The sequence below is a fragment of the Orycteropus afer genome, unplaced genomic scaffold (genome assembly GCF_000298275.1).
Source record: "Orycteropus afer afer isolate SDZICR_OR568_19922 unplaced genomic scaffold, OryAfe1.0 scaffold00292, whole genome shotgun sequence".
Taxonomy (NCBI): domain Eukaryota; kingdom Metazoa; phylum Chordata; class Mammalia; order Tubulidentata; family Orycteropodidae; genus Orycteropus; species Orycteropus afer.
This window is the reverse complement of record NW_006921879.1, coordinates 1,550,380-1,577,628: the sequence shown is the minus strand read 5'-3', so window position 1 is coordinate 1,577,628 and position 27,249 is coordinate 1,550,380. Positions and strand designations below refer to the sequence as shown.

Genomic DNA, 27,249 nt, shown 5'->3' with positions numbered 1-27,249 from the left:
TGTATGAGTTCTTTTTTTGAGATAACCATCATACTTTATTGTGCAACAGACCTGCTTTGAGTACTTCCCATTTCTTTACACGGAATATTATAAAGTTGTGTACTCAAGGGCTAGGATTTCATAATATTTATCATTTTTGCAGCTTTGAAGATATTCTTAAGTGGAACTAGCTTTTTTTGCAAGTGTATTTCTTTGTGAGAAGTACTTGGTACCCCTGCCTTAATCTATGATAAAGCACTAATAATTTTACCTACCATTCCTGTTGTTTGGAAGGAAGGTTGGGCAGTCTACTTCTGTAGTGTAACTACCTTGGAAACTCAAGGAGGGGGTCACTATGAGTCAGATCCGACAGCAGTGAGTTACTGCTGTTATATCATTGGTGGGAACTGATATTAAACTTTGTCCAGCCTAAGGGAATACATTTTCTCACTGAAATTAATGGGATAATATGTAAAGGTTCTAGTTAGTAAACTTTCTGAGTTATATATTTTGTTGTGGTAGAGAAATAAGAGTACTTGGTTGTTATTCTCATCTGAATGTAACAAAACAGTTACATTCTTACTGCCAACCAGAAGCTTAGAAATGTTGAAGGGTATTTTGTAATTGTTTTACTTGACTTCATAAGAAAAGCCAGAAATTTGACTTTGTAGCATGTAATACTACTCCCATGTTCTTATGGAGTTGTTCAAAAGTAGCTGATGGGGCCTCCATGAACAGCTGCCTCCCTTGCCGTAAGACTAGAAGAACTGGATAGTACTCAGCTACCGTTACAGAACAGTTTAGTCAGAGATTCTGTAGAAGAATCCTCATCAAAAGGGCTGGGGGTGGAGGGAGTAGAATAGAATTTCAGATTTCTCATGTAATCCAGAATTTCTAGAGCCACAGGGGCTGGCTGAACCCCTGAAACTATTGCCCTGAGATAGTCTTTAAACGTTAATCCAGAAATATTCCCTGCAGTCTTCTTAAAACCAAATGATAGTTTAGCTTCACTGGTTAAGAATGTCTGCCTTAAACATTATGCTCTTTTGGCATGACTTCTGATAAGATGGAGAAATAGGCAGACAAGCGACACAGGCCCTCTTCAACAAAGAAAAGAAAAACCAATTGACAGAGATAGAGAAGATAATCCTGGAACCCTAAGCTTTGAAAGGAACTATACAGAAGTGGGGGAGCTCTGGTAGCATAGTGGCTAAGACACTTGCCTGCTAACCAGACGGCTGGCGGTTCAAACCCACCAGCCACTCCTCGGAAGGAAGGTTGGGCAATCCTACTTCCGTAGTGATACTGCCTCGGAAACCCAAGGAGGGGTCGCTATGAGTCGGGGCCGACTCCACGGCACATAACAACAACAACAACAACATACAGAAGTGGATTAGGCACCAACTAGTGGAAAAACCTGAATGAAAACAGGACCTAAGAACAGGCTCTGTTTGCCAGGGTCAGCAAGGAAATACGAGAGGCTGACAACAGGAAAGGAGACAGGTGGTGAGTGTATAAAGTGCCCTCAACTAGTGAATAGAGGAGCACAGCACAGGACCCTGCCTCTGTATAGATAACATACAAACAAAACAAAACGAAAATTGTGGGCAAGTCACTCCGACATATATAATCACCAATTAAATATAAACAAAAACGTCACAATACCTCGGAGACAACAGAGCATCACAGTCCACACAAAGCAGCAAGATAAAGCAGGAGAAACCAGGGACCAGGATACAGACCCAAAACACATCCCTGAGGAAGATGTAGCACTGGAACTCCCTGATAAGGAATTCGAAAGAATTATATTTAGGTATCTTCAAAGGATTGAGAGACCAAGGAAAACAAAGATAAAACCCTAGAAGAATTTTGGAAGAAAATACAAGAACAAAATGACAAAATAAATGAAAAATTAGAAATGATTCTAAATCTACAGATAGAAATCCAGAAGATTAATACTAAATTGTCTGAAATAGGTAACACATTGAAAGGGCAAAGGAGTTGAATTGAAGACAGAATTAATGAGATTGAAGACAAATACCTGAATACGTCTTTGGAAAGGGATCAGTCAGAAAGAAGATCAAAACAAAATGAAGATAGCCAAAGGTTCATGTGGGATACCATCAAAAGGAATAACCTATGTGTCATTGGAATTCCAGAACAGGAAGAGAAAAAATGAAACCACTGAGAAAATTGTCCAAGATTTGTTGGAGGAGAACTTCCCTGATACAATGAAAGATGAGAATATATCCATCCAGGAAGTCCAACAAACCCTAAACAGGATAGACCCCAAAAGAAAATCACCAAGACATATCATCATCAAACTCACAGAACCAAAGACAGAAAGAATCCTGAGAGCAGCATGGGACAAACAAAAAGTTACCTGCAAGGGGCAACCAATAAGACTAAGCTTGGATTTCTCAACAGAAACCATGCAGGCAAGAAGACAGTGGGATGGTATATATAAAACACTGAAAGAGAAATTTCCGACCAAGAATTATGTACCCAGCAGAATTGTCCCTCGACTATGAGGGTGAAATTAGGATTTCCAGATAAGCAGAAATTAAGGGAATTTGTTAAAACCAGACCAACCTTACAAGAAATGCTAAAGAGAGCACTTTGGACAGAGAAGCAACAACAACGAACAACAACTGACCATTAACACACATGATGATATAACCCAGAAACCAATCCAGCTATGGAAGTATCCAAAGTAAATAAGCCTACAAGATTGTAAACAGGAAACCAGAGACACCAACCGACAAATGAGGACAACAGCAAACCAAAAAGAGGGAAAAAAATCTGTGTAGTTAACAGAACTTACAGGTGGTAGGGAAGTCAAGACAACTACAAGATAGAATGGACTATTCTACACTTGAGAAGGAAACTATAAATCACAGGGTAACCTCAAAGAAAAATGATAAACCTTCACATCAAAATTAAAAAGAGGACCAGCATAAATATTCAGCAAATACTAAAACAATAGCAATGAAGGAAGTGATAACATGATTCATAAACAAAACGAGCTCAGCATAGAAAATTATGTAGAACAAAGAAATCGACACAATGAAAAAGCACTTTACAAAAATGACAGAACAAATTCATATTTGCTGATAATTACATACCTGGCAAGGGACTTACCTCTAAGATTGATGGAAAACTCCAACACCTCAACACCAAAGGAATTAACAATCCAATTGCCTTAGAAAGTTGGAATTGGAGACACCATTTGACCCAGCAATCCCATTACTAGGTATATATCCTAGAGAGGTGAGAGCCAAGATAGGAACAGATATATGCACGTTCATGTTCATCACAGCACTATTTACAATACCAAAAAGATGGAAACAGCCTACATGCCCATCAGCGGAAGAGTGGATGACCAAACTATGGTACATACACATACTGGAATGCTATGTAGCACTAAAGAATAATGTAGAGTCTGCAAAACACCACATAGTATGGATGAACTTGGAGGACATTATGCTGAGTGAAATAAGTCAATGACAGAAGGACAAAAACAGTATTAGTTTATTGTTGTTGGAGGGTCAAGGAAAGGTTTATATGTGGAGGGAAGCTTTCTTTGTTGGTTGCCAGGAGTGGGAAGGGAGGGGAGAGAACACTGCAAAAAAAATAATAATAATACATTGACCCATGTCACTTTAGTTTTGTGTACTTCACTGTACATAAATTATATTTCAATAAAATGCATTAAAAAAACATGCTCTTTTAAGAACTGGCTATATGAGATCAAATTGATAGCAGCAACTTGAAAGATTAGATAGGAAATTTAGGGGGTGGTGAGTTATGTTAATTTGGAAAATAAGGGTGAGAAATGTTGCCAGCTTGGAGAATGTAATCATTATCACTGCATTTACATGTAGAAATGGTTGAATTGAGGTATGTCCTGTTGTGTATATTCTCAGCAACCACAACAAAAATGATTTTTAAAAAAGGCCAGAGTTTTCAAAACATACTACAAATCTACAGTGTAATACTGACATAAGGCTAGACTAATAGGTCAGTGAAATAGAATTGAGAGTCCAGAAATAAACCCTTATACTCCCTTACATTTATGGGCAGTTGATTTTTCAACCAAAGTACCAAGGCTTTTCAGTGGGGAAAAACAGTCTCTTCAACAAATAGTGCTAGAACTGCTGGATCTTCACATTCAAATGAATGCAGTTGAGCTCCTACCTCACTCACTGTGTACACAAAAATTTACTTAAAATGATTCATAGATCTAAATGTGTTATAGCTAAAATTATAAAACTTCTATAGAGGAAAATAATCTTTGTGTCCTTGGATTAGATAAAGCCTTCTTATATATGTCACTGAAAGCACAACAAATTAGATAAATTGGACTTGATCAAAATTGAAAATATTTGTGCTTCAAAGGGACACCATCAAGAAAGTTGAAAAGGCAGCTTCACAGAATGGGAGAAAACACTTGCATATCATACCTGATAAGGGACTTGTATCTGAAATATAACTAGAATAGAAAAAGAAATCTTATATAATTCAGTAAGAAGACATTAAGACCAAAAATCAAGCTAACTGCTATCATATTGATTGTGACATATCAACCCTATGGGGCAGAGTAGAACTGCCACGTAGAGTTTCCAAGGCTATAAATTTTTAAGAAGGCAAACTGCCTCATCTTTCTTCTGCGGAGTAGTTAGTGGGTTCAAACCACCAACCTTTTAGTTAGCAGCCATATGCTTTAGCCATTGTGCCAAAGCTGGGCAAAGGACCTGAACAGATATTTCTCAAATACCACTCAAAAAAGGGTATACAAATGATCAATAAGCACATGAAAAGATGCTCAACATCATTGTTGTTGTTGTTGTTATGTGCCGTCGAGTCAAACCTGACTCATAGCGACCCCTCCTTGGGTTTCCGAGGCAGTATCACTACGGAAGTAGGATTGCCCACTTCCTTCCGAGGAGTGGCTGGTGGGTTTGAACCGCCAGCCATCTGGTTAGCAGGCAAGTGTCTTAGCCACTATGCTACCAGCGCTCCCCAACATCATTAGTGATCAAGAAAATGCAAATCAAAACCACAGTTGGAATAAACATTTATGTCAGGTAGATAGATACACTCCTTGGAGCAGTCAATCATGGGAGAACAGAAGGGCCTTGTTTGTACAAGGAGGCAGCTGGGGGAGTGGCAGGAGTGCATGGGTGGGAAGGACATAGGGAAGAGGGAACTACTGGGAAGAAGTGGGAAGAAAGCTGTTACATTGTGGGGAATGACAGTCAATGTATGAGACAAAATGTGTATGAACTGCATGGGAAATGAATTTGCTCTGTAAGCTTTTACTCAAATCACAATAAAAACACAGTGAGATGCCACTTCACATTCACTGTTGATCTTAGCTGCCATCTCAAGGTGACCCCACACACAACATAATGAAACACTGTAGGATGCTGTCCGGTCCTGTGCTATCCTCATGATTGATTGGGGATCAGACAGTTGTAGTCCATAGGGTTTTCAGTGGGTGATTTTAGGAGATAGATTGCCAGGCCTTTCTTCTTAGTCATAATGTGGATGCTCCACTGGAACTTTTTCAGCATCATAGCAACACACAGGGCTTTACAGGTGGTGGCTGTGCATGAGGTACACTGACCAGGAATTGAACCTGGGTCTCCCATATGGAAGGCAAGAATTGTACCACTGAACCACCAGGATGTCTATAATCAAAAAGATAGATAACAAGCATTGGCATGAGTGTGGAGATAATGGATTCCTCATACATTGTTGTTAAGAATGTAAAATAGTAGACTGCCAAATCATCTGGCATTCCTCATAGGACCCAGCAATTCCACCAAAATATACCTTCACATAAAAACTTGTACATGAATGATCATTACACTGTTATTCATGATAGCTAAAAAGTAGAAACATCCTAAATGTCTATCATCTGATAAATGAATAAATCAAATGTTTATATCTGTACAATGGAATATTAATTCATCAAGAAAAAGATGAAGTACTGATACATACTGTGACATAGATGAACTTTTCTCAGTGAAAAAGCTAGACACAGGCCACACACTATATGATTCCATTTATATCAGGTATCTCGGATAGGCAAATCCATAGAGACAGTAAATTGGTTGTCTGGGGCTGTGGGAAGATAGAGGAAATGACTGCAAATGGGCACAGGGTTTCTTTTGGGGGTGATGTAAATATTCTAAAATTAGATTGTGTTGATGGTTGCACACTTCTGAGTATGTTAAAAGCAATTTAATTGAACACTTCAAGTGGGTAAATTGTATAGTATGTGAGCTGTATCTCAATAGACCTGCTTCTAAAAAGTAATTGATGGCTATGAGATTGCCAAGCTAGCATATACCATAAACTAAGAACTTCTATTAGGAAAATATTATATCTTGGGTAAATACTGAGGTCTGTATTCTTACGTTGCTAACTGAAAAAAAGAGAGTGACCAAATTACCTACTTTTTCTTTTTCAGAAAGGAGAAGATGAGTATGCCAATGTTGATGCCATTGTTGTATCAGTGGGTGTTGATGAAGAAATTGTTTATGCCAAATCAACTGCCTTACAGGTGATAGATTTACAGCAATTTTTAGCCCTGGGGGGTCATTGAACTGCATATTAACACTAGGCAATACAGTAGCCACTAGTCACATTGAAAATTCAGTTCATCAATCCCACAAACCATGTTACAGGTTCTCAATACCCACACGTAACTAGTGATGACCATATGGGATCAAGAAGCTATAGGATACTCCCATCATCACAGAAAGTTGAGATGGATAGTGCTGATAAAGGAACATAAGGGAAAAAGAAGAAAAGCATTATTGATTAGGATGAATTTGGGAGCTCTGGTGACATAGTGCCTAAGACATTTAACTGCTAACCAGAAGGCTGGTGGTTCAAATACACCAGCCACTCCTCAGAAGGAAGGTTGAGCAGTCTACTTTCGTAGTGATACTGCCTTGGGAACCCAAGGAGGGGTCGCTATGAGTCAGAACTGACTCGACAGCAGTGAGTTTGGTTTTTTGGTTAGGATGAATTTAACTGCATATGTCAAAAGCAGTAAATAATGGTTGGCTTAAAATATTTATTTTTGTCTTGCATATTCTTTAGGGATCCAGGCCTCTTTTGGGTCTACTCTGTCATCCCTAGTGTATAGCCTTTGTGTTCTTAGCGCAAAAGTGCTGCTAGAGCTTCAGCCATCCCTGCATTCCAAGCAAAAAGATAGAGAAAAGAATGAAAATAGAAGATCTCCTTTTAAGGAGACTTATTTGAGGTCCCACACAAATCTTTCACTTACATATTATTACCAAAATTTAATCTCTGGCTATACTAGCTGTGAGGAAGAATGGGAAATTATCTTTTCGCTGGGCAGGTGCCAGCTAAAAATCCAGCCTATTTTGAGAGAGAGGGAATCATTGATAGACAACTAGCAATCTTTGGGGAAGTACAACACACAGTTCTCTGAGGTACTACTCTAGCCCTTGTTTTACATATTTTTACTTAAGCAGTGATATAGTTCACATTGATAGAAACACACATTATCTAAATGATTTGATGGTTTTTATTATAAATTACTTCACACCACTGAAAGTGGATAGAATAACATATTGAACCTTCATGCATCCATCTACTTCAGTATTTTACCAACTCCTGGTCAATCTTACTTCATTACATTCACACTCAGGTTTCCCCACCTGTCTTGGTTTTCTAGTGCTGCTATTTACAAATTGGTATTTACAAATTGATGGCTTTAACAAACAGGAATTTATTCTCTTACGGTTTAAGAGGCTAGAAGTCCGAGTTCAAAGTGCCGGCTCTAAGGGTTGGGTGAAGGCCCCTCGACCTTGAACTTGAGCTTGGCCTCCTGTTCCAAGCCCACTAGAGCTGGAGGCTTTTTGTAACTCACACAGCTAGCTGCTGGCTACTGGGGCTGACAAACCCAAGATCGACAAGTAAAATGGCAGAGTCCTGAGATTAGCAAACAATGCAGCAGGCCACTGAGATGAAGACTCGGCCAAATGCAGGATCCAGATGTGCCAAAAACCTAGAGACCTTTCCCAAAGCTTCTCCTAATATACTGGAAAGAGGCCACACCCTGAAGGCAGCTTCTTAACTGCTCATAGCAGATTCCACCATGGAGGTGATTACAATCTCATCATGGGGAATAACTGAATAATGTCCAGCTGCCCAGCCACTCAAAACCAGTGCCCAGCCAAGTTGACACACAATCTTAATTACACCATATTATTTTGAAATCAATTCCAGATACTATATTTTGTCTACAGATAAGTCAAAATGAGTCTGTTTTTTATCTGTAAATACTATTGTCACTATTGTCTTTTTCCACAGACATGGCTCTTTGGTTATGAATTAACTGATACCATCATGGTCTTCTGTGATGACAAAATCATCTTTATGGCCAGCAAGAAGAAAGTAGAGTTCTTGAAACAGATTGCCAACACTAAAGGCAATGAAAATGCTAATGGAGCCCCTGCCATCACACTGCTAATACGAGAGAAGGTCAGGACTAACAAAGCCTCTGTCATAAATGGGAGATAGTGTTTAAAAGTGATCAATAGAAATGCCCTATAGGAATTGTGGAGAATGCAAGGGGAAGGTTTTAGTGGGCTGTGATTGTGATTAGAGTTCTAGGAAGAAGAGAGTTCAATAACCTTACCAGTCCTGGGACAAAACAGGGATTGTGGAATTCTAGTGAATGCTAACTGTCCATTTTGAAGGACACTGACAATTTATTTCTTTCTCATCAGAGTGCCTTAATGCAGAGCAGAGAACCTTAAATATCCTTAAGAAAACTTATATTTCTAGTTTTTATCGAATCTGATCTGTTTTGTCATACTGCCTCCCTATCTAAAAATTTTTTTCTCAGAATATTTTTCACCCTAGTGCTTGAGTTTCTTAGCTGTTCCTGAAGAAAAAGAATAGTCTTGTTAAGTTCTGTGACCCATTCACTTAAGTATATAAAATGTGCAAACAAATTTGTGTAACTTTTGGTGTGTTATCATCTGCCCTAGAGAAGTGGATGGGAGATAGGAAAATTATTCTTTATAAGACTTAGAATATTCCTCTCTCTGCTTAGTACTAGTAGGTCATAAATGTCTAATTCTAAAATTAACAAACTCCTTTCTTTTGACCCTGATAGAATGAAAGTAATAAGAGCAGTTTTGACAAAATGATTGAAGCTATTAAAGAAAGCAAGAATGGCAAGAAGATTGGAGTGTTCAGCAAAGATAAATTCCCTGGAGAATTCATGAAGAGCTGGAATGACTGCCTCAACAAAGAGGGCTTTGACAAAGTAAGAAAATTGGCAAAGAGCAAATGGCGAGTTGAGAAGACAAAAATGTGACAAGGTTCCATAACAGAAAGTGCAAGGAATTTGTTATGAGAAAACCATATATTTGTTTTCGTTTCCATCTTTTATCCCCTTCGGCTGAGCAGTAAGCCACTTCTACTTTTCAATCGGGAATGGGGAATTCAGAAGATAGTTTAACTACTTTAGAGGGAAACTGGAAAACCTTCTTGTCCAAAAAAATATTTTTTTCTTTCTTTTTCCTTGCCTTTCCACCTATTCCTTCTTAAGCCTTTAGCAATACCTCTAAAGAGGGAAATTTAAATTTTGCATGGTGTGTAAGCTTACAGCCTCTTTGACCACACATAAAAAACTAGCAAAGTGCTATTACATATATTTACTTAATCCAAGAAGAGAATATTTAGATACTCCACGAACCACTGATGGTTTACAGAATAACCAAATACTACAGTAGTCAAATGGAAAGAGATATATTTCTTTAGTAATTCTGTATTTGAAAGTAGAAACTCTTATCACTTTGACTACAGATAGATATCAGTGCAGTTGTGGCATACACCATCGCTGTCAAGGAGGATGGTGAGCTCAACCTTATGAAGAAGGCAGCCAGCATCACTTCTGAAGTCTTCAACAAATTCTTCAAGGAAAGAGTCATGGAAATAGTTGATGCAGATGAGGTAAATGGGGAAGAAAGAGTCTTTTTACTATTTTAATGAAGCAGATTAGTCCCTACACATGATTTTCTTAGGGGGTAGTTTTTCAGCTTCCTTTGAAATTAAGACTTTGATAATTAAGTTGATGGTGTGTAATTGTGCCATATCTCTTTCAGAATAATTAAACCTATACTATGGTTTCTTAAAGCTACCCAGTGTTTGACTTGAGAAATCTTAAGAATGTTGTAAATTCTACTGTTGTTGGGTACTGTCAAATAGGTTCCGACTCATAAGTAACCATGTATACAACACAATGAAATACTGCCTGGTGCTATGCCATCCTCACAATCATTGCTATATTTGAGCCCGTTGTTGCAGTCATTGTGTCAGTCCATCTCGTGGAAGGTCTTCCTCTTTTTCGCTGACCCTCCACTTTACCAAGCATGATGTCCTTCTCCAGGGACTGCTCCCTCCTGCTAACATGTCCAAAGTACGTGAGACGAAGTCTCGCCATCCTCGCTTCTCAGGAGCATTCTGGCTGTGCTTCTTCCAAGACAGATTTGTTCGTTCTTCTGGCAGTCCATGGTATATTTAATATTCTTCGCCAACACCATAATTTAGAGGCATCAATTCTTTGGTCTTCCTTATTCATTGTCCAGCTTTCGCATGCATTAGGCGATTGAAAATACCATGGCTTGGGTTAGGTGCATTTAGTCCTCAAAGTGACATCCAGTACTAGTAGTGAATTCCTCTCCTGTTCTCTTACATTTTCTTTGCATGTGTACCAAATCGTATCTGGCATAGGAGCCAGGCTGTGAGGCTTTTATATAATCCTTAATGGTGTCAGATTAGATGTTGCCTTCAAATGATAATGTCCAAAAACTCAATACCCCTCTTTACCACCCTCTGGTAAGTATTATTTTATTTCTGTGTACTCTTACAGAAAGTTAGACACAGCAAACTGGCTGAGTCTGTGGAAAAGGCCATTGAAGAGAAGAAATACCTAGCAGGGGCAGACCCTTCTACTGTGGAAATGTGTTACCCTCCTATCATCCAGAGTGGTGGCAATTATAATCTCAAGTTTAGTGTAGTGAGGTAAGTGTGAGAACATCAAAATCGAAAAATAGCAGAGCATTTCTGTCTCGGGTTTTGTTTTTCTTTGATTCAGTCTAGTCATTTTCTTGTTCTTATTATGAAAGTAATACATGATTCTTACAGAAAAATTAGAAAAATAGGAGAATAACCAACTGTCTACGTTTCACATTTTCTTCTTTTTTTCTACACGTATCTCTGCCTTTTTCATAGATACTAGTTTCTTCCTTTATCATGTGACTGTATTTTTCCAGACTATTACAAATGCTGGAAAAATGCAGGACATGGTAAAAAAAAAAATGGTATTAGATGAACCATAATATAATTTCACTTCCAAGTTTTTAAAATATTATACAGAATGCTGCTCATCCTCAGTCATTCTGATGGGACTGATTATAACCCACAATACATAATGGGATGATGGATAAGTGACTTCTTGCTGTCATACTTGTAGACTGTAATGAATACAATTCAGTGTGTCTTTTGCCTCTTTTGAATACAATAAGTCAGCTTTTTACTGGATTCTTATCTTAAAAGTTTTGGTACCCATTTTTACTCCAAAGCCTTTTTTTACTTTAAAAAAAAAAGTCATTATTCCACTTTAGTGTTGAGTATAACAGGGAAAGATAATTATTATAGATATTATGTGCCAGTGATCCTAAAGACTTCATTAGTTTTGATAATGATGTGTTTTCTTCCTTTGGTCTCTAGTGACAAGAATCACATGCATTTTGGGGCAATCACTTGTGCCATGGGTATTCGCTTCAAATCTTACTGCTCCAATCTTGTTCGTACCTTGATGGTTGACCCTTCTCAGGAAGTTCAAGAGAATTACAACTTTTTGCTCCAGCTTCAGGAGGAGCTGCTGAAGGAATTAAGACATGGTGAGGTGGCTTAGAAAGGGTTTGGAGATAATTTAGTACAAGCGTCATTAGTGTTTATGTGAGTTTATGTCCCTAAGGCTCTAATACTATAAATATATTTTGCTAACCTTGAACCACCCTAACATTTAGTTCTTAATCTACTGTCTATCAGGAATGAGTAGTCATGGTGATTTACTCTGATGCTTACAAAAACCTTTCTTATGGGTTAGGCTGCTATGTCCAAATCTTCATAATATAGCTTGGTCTTATCACTCTTCTTTAATATAGAAAGTTCTGAGAATTAGTATCTTTGCCAGCAGGGTATATAATAATCCTATAATTAATGAATACCAAGAGTACCAGGAATCCTAGTCTGAGAACAGATTGGTAGCAACTTTGCTAAGCAAACAAATAAATACCTTAAAAGTAAACAGAGTGCTTGACTTCTCTTTTTCCTTGAAATTCTGTGCAGCCAGTTGACTGAATTGGCCTTACTATTTTCTACCTGTAAGAAGAGCATGGGGGTGGCATCTTCTGACCTCTGACTTCACAAGGGAGAGAGAGAATCAGGATGAATGTCAATAGCCACAAGCTCATTCCTATGAGGCAGAAGTTAGATATGCTGTCGCCCTCTTACCCTTTTACCCATTCTGACACCAACCATCCCTCCCACGGCACTCTCTACTTCTCTGTTGGGTTCGATAATTAGTTGCAGTGACTACATAGAACTCACAGAATATTCATGATCATGGTGTTTATTACGGAAGCAACAGGTTACGTTTCAAATGATTAGGATACAGTTCTTTGATGAGGCAGCCTTCCCTTGGCTGTGCCTGCAGGCAGGCCTCTCTTTGGCCTTTGGCCTCTCAGCTTGGCCTCTACTCTACTTGACCAAATGTCACAAAGCTCTTTCAGTACTGCTAATAGATGTAAGCCTCCTACCCGAAGACACTCAGCTTTTTCACTCCCAGGGGCCAGCCACAGCTCTGTCTTATGCCAGTTTCTTGATTCTGCTACTGCCATCTCTCTGCTATCTCAGTGCAGGGATCCCAGGTCCAAGAACATGCTCCCATCCCCGCCCTTCTCTCTTGATGGCAGTGAGATCGTCCTTTTCCGCCTCTGGGATGGCTTACTTTAAGCCTAGCAGAATGGCAAAACTGACCAGTCCCCACGTCAGGGTTCCTATACCTTGTTTGCATGGTCCCAACCACACAGGGGTACCGTGTACGTTATTTTCTTTATTAACAAGCCATCCAGTCTCCTTGGCAGACCATAAGTGCCTTACATTTGCATAGTCCCACCTAGTCATCTAGTGGGAATCGCAAAGTTAGAAGAGCCATATTAAGTAACTAACTGCACCACACCACCTTTAAATCACTTTGTAAGCCCATCCGTGTTGCCCAGAGCTTCTAGACACCTCCAGACATCCTCTCTAATATCTCCATCTCAGTCTTGAGAATTCCAATTTGAAATCATAGTCATAGATGGTTTAAGATATGAACTATTCTAGCTTGAAATATCCATTAATAGCCTAGATCTTGAAAAACTATGGCAGAGTCCTTCTTAACAGTTAACATTTAATAGCCTTATTTAACTAAGTGGGTTGATTTTGAAAGTGCAAATTTCTGGGTCCTCTGTATTTCTTAGTTCATACTTTGAGAAACACGGCTTTAGTGGGGGGGGAATTGATTTTAAAAAATGACATTTTTTCCCTGAAAGATTAATGTCCCCCCTGAGACCAGAAGAACTTAGATGGTGCCCAGCTACCATGGCCAAGCACTTAGAAAGGGATCAGAATAGGAGATCCTGGATAGAGCAGGAAAATAATGTGGAACAAAACTCAAAATCATAAAAAAAAAAAAAAAAAAGTAAAACCCAGCCTCACTGGTCTGCTAAATATTGTGAAACCCCCAAGACTGTGATTCCTAGTCATTCTTTTGGCCTGAAATTGAACTCCCATGGCTTCCAGCCAAAGAATAGCCAGGCCTTCTAGGTGAAGAATTACACCAGGAGGTATATATTCCTAAGAACGATCAACCATGGGAGCTCAGAAGGGCAGCATTTGCACAGGAAAATGGCTCCAAGGCTAGGAACCCATAGGAAGGGAGGACATAGGGAAAAGGTAACCTATAGGGAGGAAATGAAAAGAGAGCTGTTGCATTATGAGGATTGCAGTCAATGTGTGTAAACTGTTGAATGGAAAACGAATTTGCCAGTAAACTTTCACCCAAATCACAATTTAAAAAAAAGTATAGCACAAAATTTATGAATAATAATAAAATATTCAATACTTTTATTGCCCCCAAAATAGGTTAATGTTCCCTTTCTATCTTGTCATTAGGTGTGAAGATATGTGATGTGTATAATGCTGTCATGGATGTGGTTAAAAAGCAGAAGCCAGAGCTGCTGAACAAAATTACCAAAAACCTGGGGTAAGGTGCTATGATATGCTGTGTCTCCCTGAGTTAGTTCTCACACCTGGTAGTGCCCAGAAGACATATTCTTAGATTATTTGATTCATTCAGCCAACATTTATGGATTGTCAGAGTTACCATGTGCAAGTACCTATGTTTTCAGAGAAAGTAAGAAAGATTTAACTTCTTCCAGCAGTGGAGTGGGATTTTTCTAGAGCAACATACTAAATACCCATTAAGTGGTCTGGCATCAATTTACAGATATTAGGCAAAATTATATACTGTATTTCCCCTCTTAGAATATCTCAGCAAAAAAAAAAAAATAGATTTTTATTTAACCTAGTGCTTCTCAAATGTATTTGGCCAATGAACACCTAGAAATACCTGCTAACATCTTAGAGACAAAAGGGACATTTGGGGAAGCAAAGCTATGGGAAATCTCCTTAGTGTGAAGTACATAGTTTCTGGTCTTTTCTGAGTGATGAGACGAGATTTATTGGCCTGTATCAAGTCCTAGTCCTTGAGTGTCACAGTGGGTAAAAACTACTGCTGAACAAAAGGTTGGCAGTTTGAACCACCCAAAGCACCTCATGGAAAAGGCCTGGCAACGTGTCTAAAAGGTCGCAGCCTAAAACCCCACGGAACAGTTCTACCCTGCACACGTGGGGTCAGCATGAGTTTGTTTTTTTTTTTAGTATCAAGTCCTAGCCCAGTTGGCTTATGATTCTAGTTAACTATTTGCCACTAAAAATTACTCTCTTAAACCAATTATGACTATCTTAGAAGTGTACCCCTTAATAGTGCCCACTAAGTTGCTTATAGGAAAACTCCTTACTTAATTACATGGTGGTTGTGGTGGTGGTTGTTTGCCGTCGAGTTGGCCCCAACTCATAGTGACCCCTCTTTGGGTTTCCGAGGCAGTATCACTACAGAAGTAGGATTGCCCAACCTTCCTTCCGAGGAGTGGCTGGTTGGTTTGAACCGCCAGCTTTCTGGTGAGCAGTCAAGTACCTTAGGCACTATGCTACCAGAGCTCCTTAATTACATGGTAGAAGATTAAAATTTAAATGTGGGTAAGTAAGCTAAAAGACAGCTTCATATAATAAATGTTTGAAAATATACTTAATTAGGAAATTATTTTTCAGCATGAGGTGCAACATATTAAGAGCCAAAGACTATCCTTGAACCTATTTCTTAACTTGACAAATCAGCAAGGATGAATCACTTAAATGTATATTTGCCTGCTTCATCTTGAAAATTGAAATAGAAACATTATACTTGACTTACATAGAGATCTTTCAGCCTGTTGTTGAAGTTTCTCTATATTCCTTTTCAGGTTTGGAATGGGAATTGAATTCCGTGAAGGCTCACTAGTAATCAATAGTAAAAATCAGTACAAATTGAAGAAAGGTGGGTACATGCATGCAGTAGGAAAATATTTGTGTAATTCTCTTTAGCTTCATCTCCTTTTTGTTGTACAATTTTACATCTTATCCATCCTTTCATAGCCAAAGACTGATGCACATTTGCTGTTTTAGGGATGGTTTTCAGCATCAATTTGGGATTCTCGGACCTGACTAACAAGGAGGGGAAGAAACCAGAAGAGAAAACTTACGCTCTATTCATTGGTGACACAGTCCTTGTGGATGAGGTATATGTTCTTAAGCGGGTGAATGTTCATAAACTGACTTTTGAGGCATATTTTGGACTCTGTTTTTTTTCTTGTCTTTGTTAAATGCTACCTGAGGGTAGAGATCCATGTAACAGATGGACTTAATACAGCTAGGAATAGAGATTGTGGTCCAGGTACAGGGAAGATTTGAACCAAGCTATATATCATGTTGTAACGTGAAACTTGATAAGGATTTTAATAATGGAACTGATTTCTTATTTTATAACTTTATTGAAACATAGTTCACATGTCATACAATTTACCCCTTTAAATTGTATAATTCGTTGATTTTTAGTATATTCACAGAGTTGTGTGACATCACCACAATCTTAATTTTAGAATATTTTCATCACTCCAGAAAGAAACCTAATACCCATTAGCAATCACTCTGTGTTTTCCCTCAAAGCCCCCAGCCCTGGGCAGCCACTAACCTGCTTTCTGTCTCTGGATTTGCCTATTCTGGGCATTTCCTATAAATTGAATCATATACTATGTGGTTTCTGTGACTGGCTTCTTTTGCTTAGTAGAAACTAATTTTTAATAATAATAATAATAGAAATCACAAATATTTCAGTGTTTTATTATAAGCTGAGGACTTTTATGGATTGTCTCCTTTCTACAGATAAACTGAGGGACAGAAAGGTTTAAGTCATTTGCTAGATGTCACATACGTGAAAAGTGAGCAGGGACTCAAATCAAGCATGTATTTTTAACCATTATCTCAGTGTTGCCTCCCACATTAACTGGAGGGTAAAAATTCTATTTATTTATTTATTGTCAAAAATTTCAGTATCCAGGAGGTTGAAAACTATCTTCTAAGTTAGAAAGTGTGAAAGTGCTTTCATTCAAAAGTTCTTAGAGTTGTTTGACTTCTCCCTTTATTGTAGGATGGCCCAGCCACTGTTCTCACTTCAGTAAAGAAGAAAGTGAAGAATGTGGGGATTTTTCTAAAGGTGAGAGAGCCTAGGAAGAAGGCAAATGAGTGATGTAGGAAGTGGGATACACTGAAGAGGATAAATTAATGTTGGCTAAAAAATTCAAGCTTGATTTCCTGATTACAACTTTTTCCCATAGAATGAGGATGAGGAAGAAGAGGAGGAGGAGAAAGATGAGGCCGAGGACCTTCTGGGAAGAGGTTCTCGGGCAGCATTACTTACAGAAAGAACACGAGTAAGTTTACTGATCTGAATTACATTGATCTCATCCCTTTCATGAGATTTACACGTTCTGATGACTGGTTTTCCCTTCACTAGAATGAGATGACTGCTGAAGAGAAGCGAAGAGCACATCAGAAGGAATTGGCAGCTCAGCTCAATGAGGAAGCAAAGAGGCGATTAACTGAGCAGAAGGGAGAGCAGCAGATCCAGAAGTAAGGAGTTTGGACCAAGCAACGCGATTGCCTTAGGATTATGGGTGACTGCAGATGTTTCTGGGTGTTTTGTTTTGTTTTTTATTCTCTTCTTCTCATTCCCACTCCAGAGCTCGCAAATCTAACGTATCCTATAAAAACCCATCTCTGATGCCTAAGGAACCACATATTCGGGAAATGAAGATCTATATTGATAAGAAATACGAGACTGTCATAATGCCTGTGTTTGGAATTGCAACACCTTTTCACATTGCTACAATCAAGGTACTCGCGTTCATTAAATCAAGTCTTATCCAGACTGTTTCATAAACTATTAGTTGTGTTTCGCCACAGGTAATTGTTCTGCCTTCACTGTCACTCCCTGCTTTTTGTTCCTTTAGACTCTTCCCTTCTAACTTGACTGCCTTCCCTCTCTCCCTCTTATCTCCTACTGTTCTTCCCCTTCCAGTTTTCACTTTCTAGACCACTAAGTAGTCTAGAAACATGTTATTGTTGTTGTTAGATGCCATCGAGTCAGACTTGACTCATAGTGACCCCTCCTTGGGTTTCCAAGGCGGTATCACTATGGAAGTAGATTGCCCAACCTTCCCTCTGAGGATTGGCTGGTGGGTTTGAACTGCCAGCCTTCTGGTTAGCAGTCAAGTGCCTCAGGCACTATGCTACCAGAGATCACAGTCTAGAAACATAGTTGGCTGGTATCTCCTTGACCTTTATTTAAGCATTATTTAACCTGTAGTTGTAAACATGGCACATAGTACTTTGAGAATTCAGGGATTCTTTTGGGAAACAGTCATATAAAACAATGAGTTAAAAGGTAGTGTGTTAGATTTACATTAAGTTTCGCAAACTAGATCTTTAAGAGCAATTGATTACTATTTCCTTTGTAGCACCACTGTAACAGCTAATCTTTATCTAGGAAAGAATATTGTTTGCCAAAACATTTTTTTTATGCTTTTTCTTTCTTTGAACAGAATATAAGTATGTCCGTAGAAGGAGACTATACTTACTTGCGAATCAACTTCTATTGTCCAGGCAGTGCTCTGGGCAGGAATGAGGGCAACATTTTTCCTAACCCAGAAGCCACTTTTGTCAAGGAAATGTAAGTCCCCAGAAAAACAACCATTCCTAAATCCCTGCTGGCTTGAGTGGCTCTTTTAGAAACATTTTGTTCTCTATGTTGTATCCTCCCCTGTCTAGTGAATAGGTACTTTTTTAAGATCACCTTGTTGGCTTTGGACTATTTTGAGGAATGGAACCTAATTTAGAAACCTCATGAAAATATTTTGTTTGCTACACTGGATTCTGTTTCCTTCATCGTGTGGTATTATTTGGAGTTGTTAGGCCAGATTTTAATGGATTAGCCATTTAAAGTCTTTGTAAGAGAAAAGAAAGGGAAATTATTTTGCTTTCTAGGCATTCACCATTAAGTGCTGCCTTTCTCTTTTAAGCTATATTAAGCTAGTTCTAAAATATAGGAGTAGGTGCAAGTTCCCTGGCTTGGTAAAGGATCACCTATAACTGTTTCTTTTTTACAGTACATACCGAGCATCAAATATGAAGGCCCCTGGAGAACAGACAGTGCCAGCATTGAACCTTCAGAATGCTTTCCGAATTATAAAGGAAGTTCAGAAACGTTATAAGACTCGGGAAGCAGAAGAGAAGGAGAAGGAGGTGAGCCTGAACACAGACAAGTACCTTTGTGTAAAAGGACGTGTGTGACCTTTTAGGCACATGTAGGGATGGATAATGAGGAGTCCCATTAATGGTCTGTCTTCTCAGGGAATTGTGAAACAAGATTCGCTGGTGATCAATCTAAACCGGAGTAATCCCAAACTGAAAGATCTGTACATCCGCCCCAACATTGCCCAGAAGAGAATGCAGGGCTCACTGGAGGCCCACGTCAATGGTATGGATGATCTCTTGTGTGCTTGAGCTTTATCTTCAGGGCCACATTTGCAGGAATAACAGATCAGATAATAAAGCATGGCAGAAAAATGCTGTGAGGATTCTAGTCTGTTGCCCTATGGCTGGAAAGAAAGGAAAGCTCTGTACAGGAGTTGCCTTTTCCTCTAACCTAGTTCAAATCGGCTAGAAAAAAATGCAGTGCCCTTTGCCTGACCTCATGATCCTGCATGACACTTAGTTTCATTTCTTTTTTTCTAGGATTTCGCTTCACATCTGTTCGAGGAGACAAAGTAGATATTCTGTATAATAACATCAAGCATGCTTTATTCCAACCCTGTGACGGAGAAATGATTATTGTCTTGCACTTTCACCTCAAGGTATATCTTTGTAATGGTTGGTCATGTGATCTTGGGCACAAGCTGAATTTCTGTTAGTCTCTTTCCTATAAAATGTTGTTGTTATTTGCCATCGAGTCGGCCCCGTCTCATAGCTACCCCTCCTTGGGTTTCCGAGGCAGTATCACTACAGAAGTAGGATTGCCCAACCTTCCTTCCGAGGAGTGGCTGGTGGGTTTGAACCGCCAGCCTTCTGGTTAGCAGTCAAGTGCCTTAGGCACTATGCTACCAGAGCTCCTTTCCTATGAAATAGTGATTTTAAAAAATTACCTGTTATATAACATTATAAGGATTGATAGTATGGTATATGCTGACCACCAGGACATACAAGTTTTTCTCCAACTTTTTTTCTGAAATTGAAAATTTTTGCTTAAGGCACAATTTATTACGAGCATAATACCAAAGTCCATGCTAAGAAATAGAGTACTTTTAAAAGCTTACACTCTTTCACAGTACCAGCAAACATTATTTATAATACCATCAAGGATGGTTTAACTCTTTCTACATACATGCCGTGGAGGCCCATGTTTGCATCACTATCAATTCCAACATAGATATTTTTGTACTTTAGTGTTTGGTTTCTTGTATCTTGCATCTTTGTTATGTACTTCTTTCTGCCTTACACCCTCAGAATGCCATCATGTTTGGGAAGAAGCGGCACACGGATGTGCAGTTTTACACAGAAGTGGGAGAGATCACCACAGACCTGGGAAAACATCAACACATGCATGACCGTGACGACCTCTATGCTGAGCAGGCCAGTGAGATTGTGTATTTTCATTTGCAGGGTAATGTGGTAGCATGAAGCCTACATCTGAGCCCAGGAGCTGTTATATTTTATAGATAAGCCCTGAACCTATCTGTGCAGAGTGACTCAGGTTACCTGCTAAGATGATAGAGTGCAATGACTATGATTAGACTTAGGTTGCAGGCTCAGCTCTCCAGTTAATGCTCTGGTGGCCTTTAATACATTGTGTATATAAATGCGTCAGCTACTCCTCAGAAGGAAGGTTGGGCAATCTACTTCCATAGTGATACTGCCTCAGAAACCCAAGGGGGATTGCTATAAATCGGATCCGATTTGATGGCAGTGGGTTTGAGTTTTTTGGCTTATAAGTATAATATATATTATAATATACTAATATCTATATTAGTACAATCTAGATATTAGTATATTACATTGTAAGAGTTAAAGACTACAAGAGCCCTTTCAGACTTTTTTAGGGGAGATACTATTAACAAGTGAAAATGTTATTTTTTTCCTTTAACAGATGGAACGAGAAATGAGGCACAAACTGAAAACAGCCTTTAAAAATTTCATTGAGAAAGTAGAGGCTCTAACTAAGGAGGAACTGGAATTTGAAGTGCCTTTTAGGGACTTGGGGTAACATATTGCTTCTTTTTGGCTTGAAGTTTCATTAATCTGTCTTCTAGAAAAGTTGGTTATTCCTCCTGTAATATTAATTTAATGTCATATTTTGTGTCCTGTTTCCTTTGAGACATTCATTCCCTCTTGAAAATTGTTAAGGGTTAGAGTGAGTGGCTAAAATTAAGAGACTTCTCTGGAAATGAGTATCCAGTGAGTGTGCTGGAGTCGTGTTTGGCACCAGGCGTGGAGAGAATGACATCTGTTAAGGCGGCAGCAGCTTCCCCTGTGATGAGCCCAGCCTTATGTGAGTTTCTCACCCTACTCTCTTTCAGATTTAATGGTGCTCCCTACAGGAGTACCTGCCTCCTGCAGCCCACTAGTAGTGCACTGGTAAATGCTACAGAATGGGTATGTATTTCTTTTCTCCTTTTGATAAGGAAATTGTTAGTGAAAAGAAAGCAGGAGGGTGATGGGTGTTTTGAAAATAAGATCATATGGTTTTCTCTCTGATTGTCACTTTTGATATTTACTTATCTTAGAATTAAAACTCATTGAAGTAATGATTCCCAAAATTAGTCTCTTTAAATAGTTTACCTTTTAATGGTGTCTTCACATGGATACCTTGAATTTATTCTCCTTGAGGGAAAAATAGGGTTTTTCAGGTCCTTCTACTGGGGTTTCTTAGTGTGTTGTACTGGCTATAATCTTTCCAAAAAGCATTTCCATTATCCTATATGTGGTAATTTGTTTCTTGAAAGTGCTAGTGCTTTAGGAAAAGTACCCGCATGATAATAATCCAGTTCTTCCTTGACAGCCGCCTTTTGTGGTAACATTGGATGAAGTGGAGCTGATCCACTTTGAGAGAGTCCAGTTTCACCTGAAGAACTTTGATATGGTGATAGTCTACAAAGACTACAGCAAGAAGGTGACGATGATCAATGCCATTCCTGTAGCATCTCTCGACCCCATTAAAGAATGGTTGAAGTAAGTAAACCCACCAGCAATCTCCCATTAACCCCCAGGGACCCTGTATTACAGAATTTGTCTCTTCTGCCTTCCTCCAAGTGTAATATGTTGTACATAAAATCTCCTGATGATCTAAGGTAAGATTGCCTTTACATTGGGTTATAGACATGGACTTGAAATTTTGGGATATATTAGATAAGTAGCTGTTGACTTTTTCCTCAGTACCTAGCAGTACTACACAATGAAAACCAAAATCTAATCTTTTTCTGACTTGTGTGTGTGTGTAAAGTAAACATCTAAAAGCATCTATAGAATATCTTAACATTTTTTAGGCTTTGACATCCATATACTCACATTTCATCTAGAAGAAGTTCTCATGGATGTACCAGAAAGCCAATAATTGGGGAAAGGTGAGGCTCTAGAGAAAGGATGGGGCTTGAGTAGCCATGAGTATAGTCCTCTACCCCCATAACTGGGATCTAGGAGGTCCTGTAAGTCTCCTCTTGAGAAATTGATTGAAAGCTAAGAAATAAACTGAGAAAGAATGAAATATATGGTCTCGATATAAGGATTTTCATATGAAATATATGCAGGAGATGATGTAGGATCACAAATATTATGTATAAATGTATATGACTTTAAAATCAGTTTTAGCAAAGTATAATATACATGTAATAAAATTCACCAACTTAAGTATACGATTTGATGAGTTTTACCAGATGTATACAGTCTTATATCTTCCAGCATAATCAGGATATGGAACATTTTCATCACTTCAAAATGTTCCTTTATGCCCCTTTAAAGTTAGAACCTCCCCTCAGTTGCTGTCAGTGTATGTTTTGCGTCTTCTGAAATTTTACAAAAATGGAATAAGAGTATGTAATTTCTCTTCCTTCATTGAGTTTAATACTTTTGAGATTTACCTGAGTTGTGTGCTTCAGTCCTATATTCCATTTTTTTACGGAGTAGTACTCCATTAAGGAGCCCTGCCCTGGTAGCACAACAGTTAAGCACTCGGCTGCTAACCTAAAGATGGCAGCCAAGAGACCCCTATGGGGCTAGAATTGCCAGTACTAGTACTAGATACTAGTATCTATTAGTACTAGTACTAGTTCTCTGTCACAGGGTTGCTGTATGTCAGAAGTTGCCTCGATGCCACCTGACAACAACAGTATTCCATGGTGTGGATACACTACACACCACATACTTTTTATCCATTCCCCAATTCATAGAAATCTCTTTTGAATGGTTTTTCTCCTGTTTTCTTTGAAAGCCTGGTATTTGTGTTGGGGAATTCCCAAACATTATGACTCCACATTGTTGGATGTTGGATTTTATTATAGGATTTAATTTTGGGGTTTTATTCTAGAATACAGTTGTTTTTATTCCATCTTATCTTTCAGGTTTTGTTAGTGCAAGAACAGCCTTTAGTTTAGGGCTAATTTGGCCCACCTTTCAGGCAGTACTCTTCTGTGGACTCTACTTGATGCCCATTGTATTATGAGGTCTTCCTGCTCCACCTGGTAGGAACAGGAATAGTTTCTAGTTCTGTGCGAGATCTGTGGATTGTTTTTATCTGCTGCTTTTTTTGCCCAGCTTCATTTAGTTTCCTTTCATGAATATGCAGATCAGTCCTCAGCAAAAGACTTGGAGAGAACCTTTAGTAGCTATCCAGAGCTTTCTCCTTTGTGACTTTCCTCTGGTGCTCTGTCCCTCATAGCCTAGGTCTCTCAGCCTTCCTGAACCCCCACCACCACCACCACCACCTCTGAGTGACCACCACATTCTGGTTGCTTACCCTCCAGTACACCAGCCTGGAAACTGCCTCCAGACAGAAAACCGGGACAACTATAAAATAAAACCTTGTTTGTTTTCCTTCTCTTGGGGATTATAATCTTGTGCTGCCTTTTAGCTAATGTTTGAAAACCATTGTTTCATATTTTATTTGGTTTTCTAGTTGTTTAAGGTGGAAAAGTAAATCTAGTCCTTGTTATTACCCCATTATGGCTGGAGGCAGAAGTTTCCATATATATGATAGTGGCTTTATGGGATGATGCGGTGATTCTGACATAGGTTTTAGGCTGAAATTTCATTATTGTTAGCCAAAGTATTGTTTGGTTGGTTGTTTTTTTTTTTTTTTTTTTTTTTTTTTTTTTTTTTTTTTTTCCCACTGTAATAGGTCTGGCTCTCAATAAAAGTGGATAGCAGAAAATCATTTGAGCATCTTCTAAATACAGGGCACTTTATGTACTAAAAATAAATTCAGTTCTTACCTTCAAACAGACCTTGCACCAAATAAACAAAGACAAAGGAAAACAGTGGAAGGTTGAAGAAGGTGAACTAGGGCTAGTGAAAATGTCCCTATGAAAGTATGAATGCTGATAGCCGGGGTGAGGTGTGGATCACAGAAATGATGATGAGTTAAGGAATGGAATTAATGAAAACGTGAGTAGGTAGGAGGGAGGCCAGTGAATATGGAAATTGGTGCATAAGGAAGAAAATGGAAGGGATCTTTGAGCTTTGACTTAGATGAAGGAAAAGACTTACTTCAGTTGGAATGCTGCTGTCATGAAGGATAGTGCTCTCAGAGAGAAACTGTCAGCCGATTGGGTAAGCTCTGGCACAGTGCAAAGGACGTTTGCTCACCTAGACTTAGGCAAAGGTTAATTAAAAAAAAAAAAAAAGCTTCTTTGCGATGCTAATGTCCAAGCAAGATGACACTGGAAATTTTGAGAAAATATCAAAGCTTGGTTCTGACTTTGTAACATCATTTATTTCAGTTCATGTGACCTAAAGTACACAGAAGGAGTACAGTCTCTCAACTGGACTAAAATCATGAAGACCATTGTTGATGACCCTGAGGGCTTCTTCGAGCAAGGTGGCTGGTCTTTCCTGGAGCCTGAGGGTGAGGTGCGTGAGTGCGGGCTTTCTGTTCTGGTACACAGTATTGGCTGCCATCGTTTGGGCAGTCAGGAGAAAGACATATAAGTACCATGTAAAGGATAAGACTATATTTCTTCAAATTAGTTTCACAGAAAAATGATGAATTGACTGGACATTGGTATCTACTGACAGGATTTCATTGAAATAACAAAAACTGTCCACTCAAACGAGTTTCTCAGCATTTGAAAAAGATTCTTCAGGACAATTTGGCAAAAATTATTTTCTAGGAAATGGTCCTGCCACCTCTGCACAATGCATTATTACCAAGAGTCTACTTCTGTGGTTAATTGCCATGGATAAGGAAGGATGATGTGAATCTTTCAGAAATTTGAATTAGGAAGAGAATAGCAAGGAGGGTGCTGTTATCTTTAATTTGCAAATTACTAGGCATTTTAGATCCATCCTTTTGTTGTCACTCAGGTTTTTTTCATGTAAAATTGAAATAATGCTGGTCTACTAAGTGTATTGAATTAATTCATTACATTAATAAGATGAATGTATGAGAAAAATCAGTAAACAGTATTATGCTCTTACTCACCAGGGGAGTGATGCTGAGGAGGGGGATTCAGAGTCTGAAATTGAAGATGAGACTTTTAACCCCTCAGAAGATGACTATGAAGAGGAAGAGGAGGACAGTGATGAAGACTATTCATCTGAAGCAGAAGAATCAGGTTAATCTTTTTTAAGAAAAAGTTTGTCATGGCTTCCTAACCTAGTATCATTTCTGGATAATACAGTTGTATAAAGGAAGATTGTATTATTCTATTCCATTCCTAATGTCTAATATTTCATCAATTTTATTCCAGACTATTCCAAGGAGTCGTTGGGCAGTGAAGAAGAGAGTGGAAAGGATTGGGATGAACTGGAGGAAGAAGCTCGAAAAGGTAGTTTTGTGGTGGTTCTTTGGGGGAGGGGAGGATTTCATTTATTTAGTTTTGGCTAGTGTACAAATTTTAACACTTTGAGTGTTTTGGGATATTAGTAGCCTTCAAAAAGTTAAAGGAGTTCTGATAGTGCAATAGGTAAGCTTGGTGGCAACCAAAAGGTTGGCAGTTGGAACCCACCAGAGGCTCAGTGGGAGGAAAGACTAGGCGATGTGCTTCGGTAAAGTTCACAGCTAGGAAACCCTGTGGAGCAGTTCTCCTCTGTCCCATAGGGTCTGTATGAGTCCCAGTCAGCTCAGTGGCACACAGCAGCAAGAGGCAGCCAAAGAAGTGATTGGGACAATAGGCAAAAGATGGAAAACCACCAAAATAGCCATCAACAGATGAATAGATAAACAAAATGTGATATGGCCGTACAGTGGAATATATTGTAAAGAAAAGTGAACTCTGGTTCATACCACAACATGAATGAGCCTTGAAAACATACTAATAAGCAAAATAATGAGTCAGTTGGATCATCTCACTTATATGAAATAAGCAAATATATAGAAACCAAGATTATTAATGCTTATCAAGAGGGAGAGGGGAAGGTGAATTTTTGTTTAGGGTGGGACAACTTGAGGAAGGTAATTGGTGTCCTTGAATTGTTAATGTGGAAGTTGTGCTGGCAAATTTTTGGTGTGTGTTTTTACCACACTTTAAAAAAAACAAACCTTCCTTGGAACCACAGCTACTTCATTGACCAGATACAAAAAAAAACAGTAATAACAAGTCCTGGAATTTGTCCTAGTAGGCGTGATTCTGCATAACTACATGCGTTCTTCGTCTTCTCAAGCCCCCAGCGTGCTCTGACTGAGATAGCAACACAGTCATATATGGCTCCAAAGTTAGACAATTCTGTTTCCAAGGTTAAATCCCATATTTGTCTAACTTTTGGGTTTCTTCCAGGTTAGAAATACCTTTATAGTGCTAGTTTAGATTCTCTGAAACCAAACCCCAAATATAAGTTAGAGATGTAAAAGAAGTATTTATTATCTGCTGTGTCCCAAGGATTGTGAAAGGTGCTTTGCAGAGGTACCTTGTTTAATTCTAAAATAATTCTCCATTTTATAAAGAAAGAAACTAAGGTTCAGAAAGGTTAAGTACTTGCTCAAGGCCACATATCTAGAAAGTACCTGGGTAATGATTAAAACTCAGAACTGATTACAGAGTACACTGCACCATTTCATGCTGTCCAGTTCTATTAGGGTTTATAAGCCAAACCAAACTCATTGCCACCAAGTCGATTCCAACTCATAGCAGCCCCTATTGGGTTCCTGAGGTGGTAAATCTTTACAGAAGTAAATTGCCAGTCTTCCTTCCAGAGAGTGGCTGGTGGGTTTGCACCACCAACCTTCTGGTTAGCAGTCAGATG

General features: G+C 38.8%; 1 protein-coding gene across 1 annotated transcript in view; it reads left to right on the top strand.

Moving 5' to 3' along the window:
• SUPT16H (SPT16 homolog, facilitates chromatin remodeling subunit) overlaps positions 1-27,249 on the top strand; it is a 52,379-nt gene that overhangs the window by 24,927 nt on the left and 203 nt on the right. Inside the window, exons 2-25 of the mRNA XM_007951148.2 lie at positions 6,458-6,550; positions 8,335-8,505; positions 9,146-9,298; positions 9,841-9,987; positions 10,907-11,058; positions 11,767-11,939; positions 14,260-14,350; positions 15,669-15,742; positions 15,871-15,983; positions 16,892-16,957; positions 17,079-17,174; positions 17,258-17,373; positions 17,484-17,637; positions 18,345-18,472; positions 18,909-19,044; positions 19,153-19,279; positions 19,537-19,655; positions 20,305-20,430; positions 20,945-21,057; positions 21,375-21,450; positions 21,857-22,026; positions 24,789-24,918; positions 25,493-25,622; positions 25,758-25,835. Coding sequence (XP_007949339.1) covers positions 6,458-6,550; positions 8,335-8,505; positions 9,146-9,298; positions 9,841-9,987; positions 10,907-11,058; positions 11,767-11,939; positions 14,260-14,350; positions 15,669-15,742; positions 15,871-15,983; positions 16,892-16,957; positions 17,079-17,174; positions 17,258-17,373; positions 17,484-17,637; positions 18,345-18,472; positions 18,909-19,044; positions 19,153-19,279; positions 19,537-19,655; positions 20,305-20,430; positions 20,945-21,057; positions 21,375-21,450; positions 21,857-22,026; positions 24,789-24,918; positions 25,493-25,622; positions 25,758-25,835 — 2,932 coding nt within the window. The remainder of the gene's footprint in view (positions 1-6,457; positions 6,551-8,334; positions 8,506-9,145; positions 9,299-9,840; positions 9,988-10,906; positions 11,059-11,766; positions 11,940-14,259; positions 14,351-15,668; positions 15,743-15,870; positions 15,984-16,891; positions 16,958-17,078; positions 17,175-17,257; positions 17,374-17,483; positions 17,638-18,344; positions 18,473-18,908; positions 19,045-19,152; positions 19,280-19,536; positions 19,656-20,304; positions 20,431-20,944; positions 21,058-21,374; positions 21,451-21,856; positions 22,027-24,788; positions 24,919-25,492; positions 25,623-25,757; positions 25,836-27,249) is intronic.